The sequence below is a fragment of the Haliotis cracherodii genome, unplaced genomic scaffold (assembly GCF_022045235.1).
Source record: "Haliotis cracherodii isolate W230 unplaced genomic scaffold, xgHalCrac1.p SCAF_9, whole genome shotgun sequence".
NCBI lineage: Eukaryota > Metazoa > Mollusca > Gastropoda > Lepetellida > Haliotidae > Haliotis > Haliotis cracherodii.
The window spans coordinates 28,651,924-28,666,708 of NW_027266343.1; the positions used below are offsets into that span (position 1 = coordinate 28,651,924).

The 14,785-nt window shown below is 43.5% G+C and overlaps 1 protein-coding gene across 5 annotated transcripts in view; it reads right to left on the reverse strand.

The window, feature by feature from the left end:
* Positions 1–14,785, reverse strand: part of LOC139452065 (carbohydrate sulfotransferase 15-like) — a 65,607-nt gene that overhangs the window by 18,986 nt on the left and 31,836 nt on the right. For all 5 annotated transcript variants that reach the window (XM_071233373.1, XM_071233370.1, XM_071233371.1 and 2 more), the window contains exons 5-7: positions 14,058–14,214; positions 11,812–11,968; positions 4,296–4,443 (exon numbers count right to left, since the gene is read on the reverse strand). In XM_071233373.1, the coding sequence (XP_071089474.1) occupies positions 4,296–4,443; positions 11,812–11,968; positions 14,058–14,214 (462 nt within the window). The remainder of the gene's footprint in view (positions 1–4,295; positions 4,444–11,811; positions 11,969–14,057; positions 14,215–14,785) is intronic.

Here is a 14,785-nt window from a genome sequence, read left to right on the forward strand (position 1 = left end):
CAGTCTTGTAGCAAGACGACACAACGTTCTATTCAGGGAGCACACGATACAGTCTTGTAGCAAGACGACACAGCGTTCTATTCAGGGAGCATACGATACAGTCTTGTAGCAAGACGACACAACGTTCTATTCAGGGAGCACACGATACAGTCTTGTAGCAAGACGACACAACGTTCTATTCAGGGAGCACACGATACAGTCTTGTAGCAAGACGACACAGCGTTCTATTCAGGGAGCATACGATACAGTCTTGTAGCAAGACGACACAGCGTTCTATTCAGGGAGCACACGATACAGTCTTGTAGCAAGACGACACAACGTTCTATTCAGGGAGCATACGATACAGTCTTGTAGCAAGACGACACAACGTTCTATTCAGGGAGCACACGATACAGTCTTGTAGCAAGACGACACAACGTTCTATTCAGGGAGCATACGATACAGTCTTGTAGCAAGACGACACAGCGTTCTATTCAGGGAGCACACGATACAGTCTTGTAGCAAGACGACATAACGTTCTATTCAGGGAGCATACGATACAGTCTTGTAGCAAGACGACACAACGTTCTATTCAGGGAGCATACGATACAGTCTTGTAGCAAGACGACACAACGTTCTATTCAGGGAGCATACGATACAGTCTTGTAGCAAGACGACACAGCGTTCTATTCAGGGAGCACACGATACAGTCTTGTAGCAAGACGACACAACGTTCTATTCAGGGAGCATACGATACAGTCTTGTAGCAAGACGACACAGCGTTCTATTCAGGGAGCACACGATACAGTCTTGTAGCAAGACGACACAACGTTCTATTCAGGGAGCATACGATACAGTCTTGTAGCAAGACGACACAACGTTCTATTCAGGGAGCATACGATACAGTCTTGTAGCAAGACGACACAACGTTCTATTCAGGGAGCATACGATACAGTCTTGTAGCAAGACGACACAGCGTTCTATTCAGGGAGCACACGATACAGTCTTGTAGCAAGACGACACAACGTTCTATTCAGGGAGCATACGATACAGTCTTGTAGCAAGACGACACAGCGTTCTATTCAGGGAGCACACGATACAGTCTTGTAGCAAGACGACACAACGTTCTATTCAGGGAGCATACGATACAGTCTTGTAGCAAGACGACATAACGTTCTATTCAGGGAGCATACGATACAGTCTTGTAGCAAGACGACACAACGTTCTATTCAGGGAGCATACGATACAGTCTTGTAGCAAGACGACACAACGTTCTATTCAGGGAGCACACGATACAGTCTTGTAGCAAGACGACACAACGTTCTATTCAGGGAGCATACGATACAGTCTTGTAGCAAGACGACACAGCGTTCTATTCAGGGAGCACACGATACAGTCTTGTAGCAAGACGACACAACGTTCTATTCAGGGAGCATACGATACAGTCTTGTAGCAAGACGACACAACGTTCTATTCAGGGAGCATACGATACAGTCTTGTAGCAAGACGACATAACGTTCTATTCAGGGAGCATACGATACAGTCTTGTAGCAAGACGACATAACGTTCTATTCAGGGAGCATACGATACAGTCTTGTAGCAAGACGACACAACGTTCTATTCAGGGAGCATACGATACAGTCTTGTAGCAAGACGACACAACGTTCTATTCAGGGAGCATACGATACAGTCTTGTAGCAAGACGACACAGCGTTCTATTCAGGGAGCACACGATACAGTCTTGTAGCAAGACGACACAACGTTCTATTCAGGGAGCATACGATACAGTCTTGTAGCAAGACGACACAACGTTCTATTCAGGGAGCATACGATACAGTCTTGTAGCAAGACGACATAACGTTCTATTCAGGGAGCATACGATACAGTCTTGTAGCAAGACGACACAGCGTTCTATTCAGGGAGCACACGATACAGTCTTGTAGCAAGACGACACAACGTTCTATTCAGGGAGCATACGATACAGTCTTGTAGCAAGACGACACAGCGTTCTATTCAGGGAGCACACGATACAGTCTTGTAGCAAGACGACACAACGTTCTATTCAGGGAGCATACGATACAGTCTTGTAGCAAGACGACACAACGTTCTATTCAGGGAGCATACGATACAGTCTTGTAGCAAGACGACACAACGTTCTATTCAGGGAGCATACGATACAGTCTTGTAGCAAGACGACACAGCGTTCTATTCAGGGAGCACACGATACAGTCTTGTAGCAAGACGACACAACGTTCTATTCAGGGAGCATACGATACAGTCTTGTAGCAAGACGACACAGCGTTCTATTCAGGGAGCACACGATACAGTCTTGTAGCAAGACGACACAACGTTCTATTCAGGGAGCATACGATACAGTCTTGTAGCAAGACGACATAACGTTCTATTCAGGGAGCATACGATACAGTCTTGTAGCAAGACGACACAACGTTCTATTCAGGGAGCATACGATACAGTCTTGTAGCAAGACGACACAACGTTCTATTCAGGGAGCACACGATACAGTCTTGTAGCAAGACGACACAACGTTCTATTCAGGGAGCATACGATACAGTCTTGTAGCAAGACGACACAGCGTTCTATTCAGGGAGCACACGATACAGTCTTGTAGCAAGACGACACAACGTTCTATTCAGGGAGCATACGATACAGTCTTGTAGCAAGACGACACAACGTTCTATTCAGGGAGCATACGATACAGTCTTGTAGCAAGACGACATAACGTTCTATTCAGGGAGCATACGATACAGTCTTGTAGCAAGACGACACAACGTTCTATTCAGGGAGCACACGATACAGTCTTGTAGCAAGACGACACAACGTTCTATTCAGGGAGCATACGATACAGTCTTGTAGCAAGACGACACAACGTTCTATTCAGGGAGCATACGATACAGTCTTGTAGCAAGACGACACAACGTTCTATTCAGGGAGCATACGATACAGTCTTGTAGCAAGACGACACAGCGTTCTATTCAGGGAGCACACGATACAGTCTTGTAGCAAGACGACACAACGTTCTATTCAGGGAGCATACGATACAGTCTTGTAGCAAGACGACACAGCGTTCTATTCAGGGAGCACACGATACAGTCTTGTAGCAAGACGACACAACGTTCTATTCAGGGAGCATACGATACAGTCTTGTAGCAAGACGACATAACGTTCTATTCAGGGAGCATACGATACAGTCTTGTAGCAAGACGACATAACGTTCTATTCAGGGAGCATACGATACAGTCTTGTAGCAAGACGACACAACGTTCTATTCAGGGAGCATACGATACAGTCTTGTAGCAAGACGACACAACGTTCTATTCAGGGAGCATACGATACAGTCTTGTAGCAAGACGACACAGCGTTCTATTCAGGGAGCACACGATACAGTCTTGTAGCAAGACGACACAACGTTCTATTCAGGGAGCATACGATACAGTCTTGTAGCAAGACGACACAACGTTCTATTCAGGGAGCATACGATACAGTCTTGTAGCAAGACGACATAACGTTCTATTCAGGGAGCATACGATACAGTCTTGTAGCAAGACGACACAACGTTCTATTCAGGGAGCACACGATACAGTCTTGTAGCAAGACGACACAACGTTCTATTCAGGGAGCATACGATACAGTCTTGTAGCAAGACGACACAACGTTCTATTCAGGGAGCATACGATACAGTCTTGTAGCCAGACGACACAACGTTCTATTCAGGGAGCATACGATACAGTCTTGTAGCAAGACGACACAACGTAGCCGTCGTACTTACGATATTCCTTTCGTAAGGTCAGTGATCAATTGCAATAATTTCTAACGCATTTCATAAGCAGACAAGAAACTTGTTGTATGGAGGTGAAATATAGAGATGTTTCTATCATGAGTGCTTGTCGTGCGTAGGACTTCACTTCAGTGAAAAATAAAAGTAAAAGCGAAATTATTTCCCAAATACTCTTCATGTATGTGTAGCATTTAAGCGACTGTCACCTGGTCATCGTATGATGACATGCAACTCAAGATTTTATTCAATCGGTAGAAAAATAAACAAACAAACAAACGGACTTGAAATTGCTCAGTTACCTGGTTAGTATGGATGTTTATGCTGGAAAATGATATTTTGTTGTCAGCTTGAAAAACAAATCTGTACCTGGACATGCTGGACATAATGTTTTGTGAAGCCAAAATCGGGATTGGATCATCACGCAGAGAAACAAAGGCATGCCTGTAAGCGCTGACTGAAAAACACTTCTGTATTAAACAAAAACAAAACTTGCAGCCCCTCTTCCTACGCTGGTACTTACTGAGTGTGAGGAATTTGAAAATGCCTTTGAGTATGTCCATGGGTTCGTCGGCGTAGTCCTCGAGTCTGACGATGTGGAGTTGATGTCGAGGGAACACACGCAGCCACTCCTGTAAGTATACATAGTACATCCCGATCCGGAGCCGCACCTGTAAACAACGAGGGGACAACAAGCGTATGAATACATACAGCCGTATGAACAATAAACGTATACATACTTTAGCCGTATGAACAATGGATGTGTGATAACATGTGAGCAATGAACCCGAGATTACCTAGTCGTGTGAACAGTTAATCAACGCATGAATACGTACATTTGTAGGAATAGGTACAGACGTATGAACAATATTCCTTTAAATATGCACAGTTATATCAACAATTCACGTATAAAGACTAATTGCCGTATGAACAATGAACGTATGAATAGGTACGTCGGTATGAACACGGATAGAAATACATCTAGCTGTATAAACATTAACAAATCAAATAACTCTCAGTTGTCACACCCCCAGATCCCCTTGTGACTAATATAGGGAGCGGATGAACGGCGGTGTGGCTAAAATAGGGATCGGATGGTACGGCGATTAGGTTAAAATGGGAATCGGATGGTACGGCGATGACACTAAAATGAGGATAGGATGGTACGGCGATGTGACTAGAATGAAGATCGGATGGTACGGCGATATGGCTGAAATGGGGATCGGATGGTGAGGCGATGTGACTAAAATATATGTGTGTGTGTTTGTGTGTGTGTTTGTGTGTGTGTGTGTGTGTGTGTGTGTGTGTGTGTGTGTGTGTGTGTGTGTGTGTGTGTGTGTGTGTGAGAGAGAGAGAGAGTGTGTGTGCGCGCGCTACCAAAGTGCCACAAATAGGCTTTCGTAGTATGTTAATCAAAGCAGCATTAGCATGAATCTCTGCTGGCATCCCATGAACTGGTACTAACAGTTTTTACTTCGTTATGTCGAACTTAGTTATATTCACGGATTAACGATTGTACATTTGTCTACACAGCTGCAGTGTCTTAGCACATGTCAACACCTCCAGAAATATGTCACATAACGGTCAATGAAATAGCCAGAAAACGCAAAACAATTTGCAGAATGTTCCCCTTTCTGTGGACGCACGCGAATTCTCACTTTTTCACGGAATTGCCATTCTTTGCAGAAACTTCGTAGCTCTCCATTTTCTGTGGAGTTTCACAGCCTTGTGGCAAACACCGAAGAATTCTCCCCCTATCCGTGGAATTACGCGTACTACTCTTAAACAGAATTCTCCTCCCATCCGTGGAATTACTACTCCTAAACAGAATTCTCCTCCTAACCGTGGAATTACTACTCCCAACCGAATTCTCCCTATATCCGTGGAATTACTACTCCTAAACAGAATTCTCCCTACATCCGTGGAAATACTACTCATAAACAGAGTTCCCCCCCTATCCGTGGAATCACTACTCCTAAACAGAATTTTTCCCCCATCCGTGGAATTACTACTCCCAAACAGAATTCTCCCCCTAACCGTGGAATTACCACTCCAAAACAGAATTCTCCTACCATCCGTGGAATTACTACTCCTAAACAGAATTCTCCCCCTTTCCGTGGAATTACCAATCCCAAACAGAATTCTCCCTACATCCGTGGAATTACTACTCCAAAACAGAATTCCCCCCCTGTCCGTGGAATTACCACTCCAAAACAGAATTCTCCCTACATCCGTGGAATTACTACTCCAAAACAGAATTTTCCCCCTATCTGTGGAATTACTACTCCTAAACAGAATTCTCCCAACATCCGTGGAATTACTACTCCCAAAAAGAATTCTCCCCTATCCGTGGAATTACTACTCCTAAACAGAATTCTCCCCCTGTCCGTGGAATTACTACTCCTAAACAGAATTCTCCCCCCATCCATGGAATAACTACTCCCAATAAGAATTCTCCCCCTATCCGTTGAATTACTACTCCCAAACAGAATTCTCCCTACATCCGTGGAATCACTACTCCTAAACAGAATTCTCCTCCTAACCGTGGAATTACTACTCCCAAACAGAATTCTCCCCCTGTCCGTGGAATTACTACTCCCAAACAGAATTCTTCCCCCATCCGTGGAATTACTACTCCAAAACAGAATTCTCCTCCTAACCGTGGAATTACCACTCCCAAACAGAATTCTCCCTATATCCGTAGAATTACTACTCCTAAACAGAATTCTCCCCCTATCCGTGGAATTACCAATCCCAAAAAGAATTCTCCCTACATCCGTGGAATTACTACTCCCAAACAGAATTCTCCCTACATCCGTGGAATCACTACTCCTAAACAGAATTCTCCTCCTAACCGTGGAATTACTACTCCCAAACAGAATTCTCCCCCTGTCCGTGGAATTACTACTCCCAAACAGAATTCTTCCCCCATCCGTGGAATTACTACTCCAAAACAGAATTCTCCTCCTAACCGTGGAATTACCACTCCCAAACAGAATTCTCCCTATATCCGTAGAATTACTACTCCTAAACAGAATTCTCCCCCTATCCGTGGAATTACCAATCCCAAAAAGAATTCTCCCTACATCCGTGGAATTACTACTCCCAAACAGAATTCTCCCTATATCCGTAGAATTACTACTCCTAAACAGAATTCTCCCCCTGTCCGTGGAATTACCAATCCCAAACAGAATTCTCCCTACATCCGTGGAATTACTACTCCCAAACAGAATTCTCCCTACATCCGTGGAATTACTACTCCCAAACAGAATTCTCCCCCTGTCCGTGGAATTACTACTCCCAAACAGTATTATCCCCCTAACCGTGGAATTACTACTCCTAAACAGAATTATCCCTAGATCCGTGGAATTACTACTCCAAAACAGAATTCTCCCCCTAACCGTGGAATTACCACTCCCAAACAGAATTCTCCCTATATCCGTAGAATTACTACTCCTAAACAGAATTCTCCCCCTATCCGTGGAATTACCAATCCCAAACAGAATTCTCCCTACATCCGTGGAATTACTACTCCCAAACAGAATTCTCCCCCTGTCCGTGGAATTACTATTCCCAAACAGTATTATCCCCCTAACCGTGGAATTACTACTCCTAAACAGAATTATCCCTAGATCCGTGGAATTACTACCCCCAAACAGAATTCTCCCCCTAACCGTGGAATTACTACTCCTAAACAGAATTCTCCTACATCCTCGGAATTACTACTCCAAAACAGAATTCTCCTCCTACCCGTGGAATTACTACTCCCCACCGAATTCTCCCCCTATCCGTGGAATTACTACTCCTAAACAGAATTTTCCCTACATCCGTGGAATTACTACTCCTAAACAGAATTCTCCCCCTATCAGTGGAATTACTACTCCCAAACAGAATTCTCCCCCTGTCCGTGGAATTACTACTCCCAAACAGTATTATCCCCCTATCCGTGGAATCAAGAGTCCTAAACAGAATTTTTCCCCCATCCGTGGAATTACTGCTCCCAAACAGAATTCTCCTCCTAACCGTGGAATTACTACTCCCAAACAGAATTCTCCCCCTGTCCGTGGAATTACTACTCCCAAACAGTATTATCCCCCTAACCGTGGAATTACTACTCCTAAACAGAATTATCCCTAGATCCGTGGAATTACTACTCCAAAACAGAATTCTCCCCTTAACCGTGGAATTACCACTCCCAAACAGAATTCTCCCTATATCCGTAGAATTACTACTCCTAAACAGAATTCTCCCCCTATCCGTGGAATTACCAATCCCAAACAGAATTCTCCCTACATCCGTGGAATTACTACTCCCAAACAGAATTCTCCCCCTGTCCGTGGAATTACTATTCCCAAACAGTATTATCCCCCTAACCGTGGAATTACTACTCCTAAACAGAATTATCCCTAGATCCGTGGAATTACTACTCCAAAACAGAATTCTCCCCCTAACCGTGGAATTACTACTCCTAAACAGAATTCTCCTCCTACCCGTGTAATTACTACTCCCCACCGAATTCTCCCCCTATCCGTGGAATTACTACTCCTAAACAGAATTCTCCCTACATCCGTGGAATTACTACTCCCAAACAGAATTCTCCCCCTATCAGTGGAATTACTACTCCCAAACAGAATTCTTTCCCCATCCGTGGAATTACTACTCCCAAAAAGAATTCTCCCCCCATCCGTGGAATCACTACTCCTAAACAGAATTCTCCTCCTAACCGTGGAATTACTACTCCCAAACAGAATTCTCCCCCTGTCCGTGGAATTACTACTCCCAAACAGAATTCTTCCCCCATCCGTGGAATTACTACTCCTAAACAGAATTCTCCTCCTAACCGTGGAATTACCACTCCCAAACAGAATTCTCCCTACATCCGTGGAATTACTACTCCCAAACAGAATTCTCCCCCTGTCCGTGGAATTACTACTCCCAAACAGTATTATCCCCCTAACCGTGGAATTACTACTCCTAAACAGAATTATCCCTAGATCCGTGGAATTACTACTCCAAAACAGAATTCTCCCCCTAACCGTGGAATTACCACTCCCAAACAGAATTCTCCCTATATCCGTAGAATTACTACTCCTAAACAGAATTCTCCCCCTATCCGTGGAATTACCAATCCCAAACAGAATTCTCCCTACATCCGTGGAATTACTACTCCCAAACAGAATTCTCCCCCTGTCCGTGGAATTACTATTCCCAAACAGTATTATCCCCCTAACCGTGGAATTACTACTCCTAAACAGAATTATCCCTAGATCCGTGGAATTACTACTCCCAAACAGAATTCTCCCCCTAACCGTGGAATTACTACTCCTAAACAGAATTCTCCTACATCCTCGGAATTACTACTCCAAAACAGAATTCTCCTCCTACCCGTGGAATTACTACTCCCCACCGAATTCTCCCCCTCTCCGTGAAAATTACTACTCCTAAACAGAATTCTCCCTACATCCGTGGAATTACTACTCCCAAACAGAATTCTCCCCCTATCAGTGGAATTACTACTCCCAAACAGAATTCTTTCCCCATCCGTGGAATGACTACCTAATCCCTTTAGGTATTAAAATTGAACTTATAAGTTCAAATGTTGATACATTTTACTAAAACTCAGAAATACAGAGAATACAATGGTACTAGTTTGCAGTTTCAGATTCGTAATAACACAGTGTGGAATAAAATCCTACGTTCATACAGCAAGCGGTCTGTATAATGTGAGGATAGTATGACTGCAAATACACTATCACATGCTAGACAGACCATCTTTCAACAGGAGCCGTTTTGGTCTTACATGTAGTGAAAAACACGAGCCGAGAGACGCAATTAAGGGGGACAAAAATCTGAGAAGGAATTTGAAGAATTTTGAAGAGGAATACTTCAGACTGGGTAAGTATCCAGAAACTGTTCTAGGAACACCGGCGTTCGTAAATAAGCAAAGAAAAGTTAACCTTTTGGGTAACATCCGTACGACAGTGACTCAAGAACACCCTGACATAAAACAGAGACATATTAAATTAATATTATTAATATAATATGTTGGTACTTTCAGATGTTAGAACGAAAACATAGTGTCTGGTTAAGTTACAGCTCGCGAACATGTTGTTAATAACTGTAAAATTAGCTGGGTTCAAGTTTACTTTCCAAACGTATACCACAGAGTTATGTCAACCGAGTAATGTCACAGTGGACCCTGTAAGCCCGGATTCCACCATTCGGATGATCACCGAACGTCTGTATCCTGGTACATACAAATGGGCATAATTAGGCATGATTCGTTAATCATGCATACGTTATTTCCATAATGTAAGAATTAAACAAATCTGTTAGAAATTGTAAATAAGACTAAGAAATAGACTTAAGAAGCGTTTTTCTTAAATTTGAACATCAGCAAGTTTTTGATCGTCGGATACTCAGTTTCTCTTTCGTCGGATAATCGAGACTGGTTATTCTCTGGCGTTATATTCATTTGGTAAAAATGTCGCGGCTCACGGACTTGCTCATACTCATCTCTTGGAGGTTTGAAAAATAGAAATAGACGTACGAAGCGTTTTTAGGGACTAGAAAAATCGCCGACCCTTTTCACTCATTTTTGCCATATTTATGTATTTTACTTATGTAAGAAGGACAAAAGGCTAGTTGTCTTGCCATTTGAACCTGCATGAAGGTTGGAGGACCTTTATCCTGCTTCATCCCTCATCAATGAGAGTTTGGGAGGAACAGTACGATGGGGACTAAAGGGGCGTCACTGTGTAACCAGTTGCTGCTGTCCTACTGTCAAGTCGGTGCAGACAATGTCTTACAAACAGGCAGTTGTTTCTTTTGGAAATACTACGGATCCACGGATAACAGCGCAATATCTGCAGATCGTCCGTACGGATGTCTGGAACGTATAGAGTCTCGTTGTGATAATATTCGCGAGGTCTGAGGTCACAGTTACATTGGTAAAGAAAATACAGAAGACATCGAACTACTTGAACCCAAAGAAGGAACAGCACTTTATTGGAGTTCTACGTCGAAATTTCACAAATCCAGCTTCGCGTCAACCTTCTGACAACAGGGATATCAACAAGCGCTAGACCAAGCAAGTTCGATCGAAACCCATTATTGTCCGCTAACTCAAATTTCATGTTGTGTACTAATTTCGCAGTTAATGGCTACCCAAATAGACACGGTGGCTCACAAATCTAACAAATGGAAGTTCGTCTAGACAAAGCCCGAAACTAGGAACCACACCCCGAAAATCCCCATTTCATATTAATTACATATTACAATTACATATGCGATGTTCCGTGATATGTTAATTTTGAATAACGTCTGCAGCACACCCAAGGCCAGAGATGATGATGCTAACAAATAAAGAGACAGACATGGTTTGAGAAACATATTTTCTGTGCGCGCCCGCGCCTTGAAATTATTGCAAGATGTTTTTTTTGTTAAATTATCCTTCCAGATGAAACAGAAAATTGCACAGAGATGGGTTTTTTTTCACTTTCCGAAATCTAAATTTGCCACAGTATGATAGATGTGCTTGTTTGTTTCGTATATGTTTGTTTCTTGATCTACATGAAAGACTAATAAGGTTGGAAATTCACAGGATGTCTGATCAAGAAATAAATGACTCCTCCCTCAAACATTCCGAAAAACAGTCCTAACAGGAGGGCAACTATTGCAACCTCTCAACTAGAATTTGTAGGTGAGATCACACATTACAGTGCGAGAGTGAGTTGGGTTTAACGCCGCTTTTAACAGTATTCCATGTGCACGGGTATAGTGCTGACAAACCTAGAAACATAATGGGGGCGAACCGGGATACGAACCCACAATCATAGGTTTCTGGCGTGCCCAAGGGACGCAACTCTGCACAGCGAATCGCCGCGCCTTGGACGACTGGGCCACCCGTTCCCCTTCACACAAGGAACAGACAAATCTGAGAAGGAATTGAACCACGGACACGGGTGCAGCACCAGCTGTTTGAGGTTTGGATACACTACATGGCGCCTACCCCCGCGGGTGGGATAACAGGTACTCACCCTGGCAGTGTTGGCGATCGTCCTGTTATTGATACACGACCGTATTGTTGTTTTATTGACGCATCGTTCATGGGAGCTGATGGCCATTAATACTTCTCGATGAAAGTCGTCCGGTGACTTCCGATGTTTTTGGAAATAGAGGTAATCCGAATATAATCTGGAACAAATAAGAACTGATAAACGTATTGTACAATCGGAGCCTACAGCAATGATAGTTAATGGTTGCCAGACAATAAGATGATATCTCAGTATTTGTGATAATTCGCCATTACTGACCACTTAGAAAATAATGGCCCAGTTGTTTAAGGCGCCGCAATTCTTTGTGCAGGATTGCGTCCCACATAAGTACCAGCATCAGCTTATCGCAGGTTCTTAATTTGAAGATTATTATTATGATCCTTAAATTGTCAGCATAACACACGTGCTCGTCGGCTTTGCACCAAAGCATTAAAAACTGCGATTTAACTTAGATATTGATTAATGGGGCGTTAAACCATCTCACACACCACTAGCAACAACATAAGACAAGAGTGAAGCGGTTTGAGACTCAACTATTTGTTTGGGGAATTACGTCCCTTATCCAGGATCTGCTGATCAAGGGTTTGAAACCCCAATAGATCTGATTATTATCTTGGTCAGCCCGCCGTAACAATATGGTTCACCAAGGTGCTAAACATCTGAGGCATCGGGACTTAGGCTAACCATCGTGAAATTACAAAAGTCACCGAAAACGTCGAATATAACGGTCTTGGAATTCTTCTTCTATCTCTCAACACTTCAACCCAAACTAAATGCTCTACAGTGCGTTCCTTCCTTGAACAGAGATATATCATTCGGCTGTCCCAAACTGACCACTCTTAGTTTCCGAAAGAAAACACAAAAACCCGGACCATCAAGTTGAAACGTTATCCGATCTCTCGCGCGTACTGCACTGCAACATAAAATGTGAACGATTAACCTGCAAACAACCAACGTTTTCTTCCGATGCGAAGAATTTCGAAACGAGACTCCGCGCAACTCCCCCACCTCTTCTATAAAGGAATGGCGTCTGGTTTTGATTCTGAAGTCATCTCAGTCACACTGAGCGGTTCTGGCACAAATGGTGTAAGGTTTGGTCTTGCATCGTGTCTGGCTGTACTGGTTTGATTATGGACATAAGACATGCCTACCAGATGAGCCTGGGGTGGAATTTTTTTTTAAATGTTTACCCCGATAGATAGCTATGTAAGCGGCTGTCGCGTTGGACAAATCATTATTCCCTGGAAGAGGAAACTCGATACCAATGTTAACTATTCGAAAGCTGTAATCAAATTAAGATGACTACAGATTGTGATGTGGATGGCGACATGTACACGCACTAGACATCAGATTGTAAAAGAGTTTCAGATATTATTCTGGCTTCCTATGTTATTTATTCAATCCAGTCTGTTCATAATATGTATATGCCTCCCTTACCTGTACGTCAACATATAGTTTACCCGTCTGTCGTATGTATTTATATATCATGCCTGTACATCTAAAGCATGAATATCTTTACCTGTATATTGTTATGGCTGAACACCCTCTGCATCAATGTGTAACCCAGTGTATGTATATACTATATATGGAATGGAATACCATGTTGGTTGGTTGGTTTGTTGTTTTACGCCGCACTCGGCCATATTCCAGCTACATGACGGCGGTCTGTAAATAGTCGAGTCTGGTCCAGACAATCCAGTGATTGATATCATGAGCATCGATCTACGCAATTTGGATCGATGACATGTATCAACCAAGTCGGCGAGCCTGACCACCCGATCCCGTTAGTCGCCTTTTACGGCAAGCATGTGTTGCTGAAGACCTATTCTACCCCGGATCTTCACGGGTCTCTGGAATGAAATATATATAGTACGACCTCTAGTAAGAGCATATCTTCAGCTGTTACACGTGGATGTTACTGAGTGAAGTTCGCATATAACGATCTGATTATAACAAAAACCCATTGGAGTTCGTCATATCCGGAGCTGGCTGTATATAAACAGAACCATGGTCAACTTCGCCATGAACACTGGGGGCACGTGTATGGAGTCAGTGTCCCTGGTCAGTCAGGTCTGACAACAGAACTGCACCTTACACAAGCACAATGCACACTGAATGGTAAATGGGGTTTCGGATATCCTCCTGCCTTCCTGTGCCATTTAGTCAACCATTGCTACGTCGGTATGCATATCACATGGCTGAGTGCCTATCCTGGGGCCATTGCTCACCTCTCAGTCGGGTCCCTCAGTATAATAATGATCTTGGCCTTGGGTATAAGGTAGCGGATGTAGTGGGCGTTGGTGTACTTGGGTTCCGTGAAGCCACAGTTCTCCGGCAGCTGCCACCAGTAGTCATTGAACCACAGCGTCGACACACTGGCATCACCTAAAGACATGGGGAGAGGTTAACTAGCGATCACTGTAACCACTGATTCACCAACCATCCAGTTCGGGGTTCACTGCATTGCTGGTTTAGTAGAAGAGAATTATCTCCGAAATCATGTTAAAGTATATTCTGTGTAAATAACAGCAAAGGTAAACATACTGCAGTCAGTAGTGAAGTCGAACTGCATTAGGCAGCTCGAGTATCAAGCAAACGTTCCCGAAAATAGAACATCCACAGACAGTTCATCAGCGTCTAAAAAAAAGGTTCCGATGGAGTTTATTACCTGTACCCAGCTGGTGTTCATTTACCTGTACCCAGCTGGTGTTCATTTACGTGTACTCAGCTGGTGTTCATTTACCTGTACCCAGCTGGTGGTCATCTACCTGTACCCAGCTGGTGTTCATTTACCTGTACCCAGCTGGTGGTCATCTACCTGTACCCAGCTGGTGTTCATTTACCTGTACTCAGCTGGTGTTCATTTACCTGTACTCAGCTGGTGGTCATTTACCTGTACTCAGCTGGTGGTCATTTACCTGTACTCAGCTGGTGGTCATCTATCTGTACTCAGCTG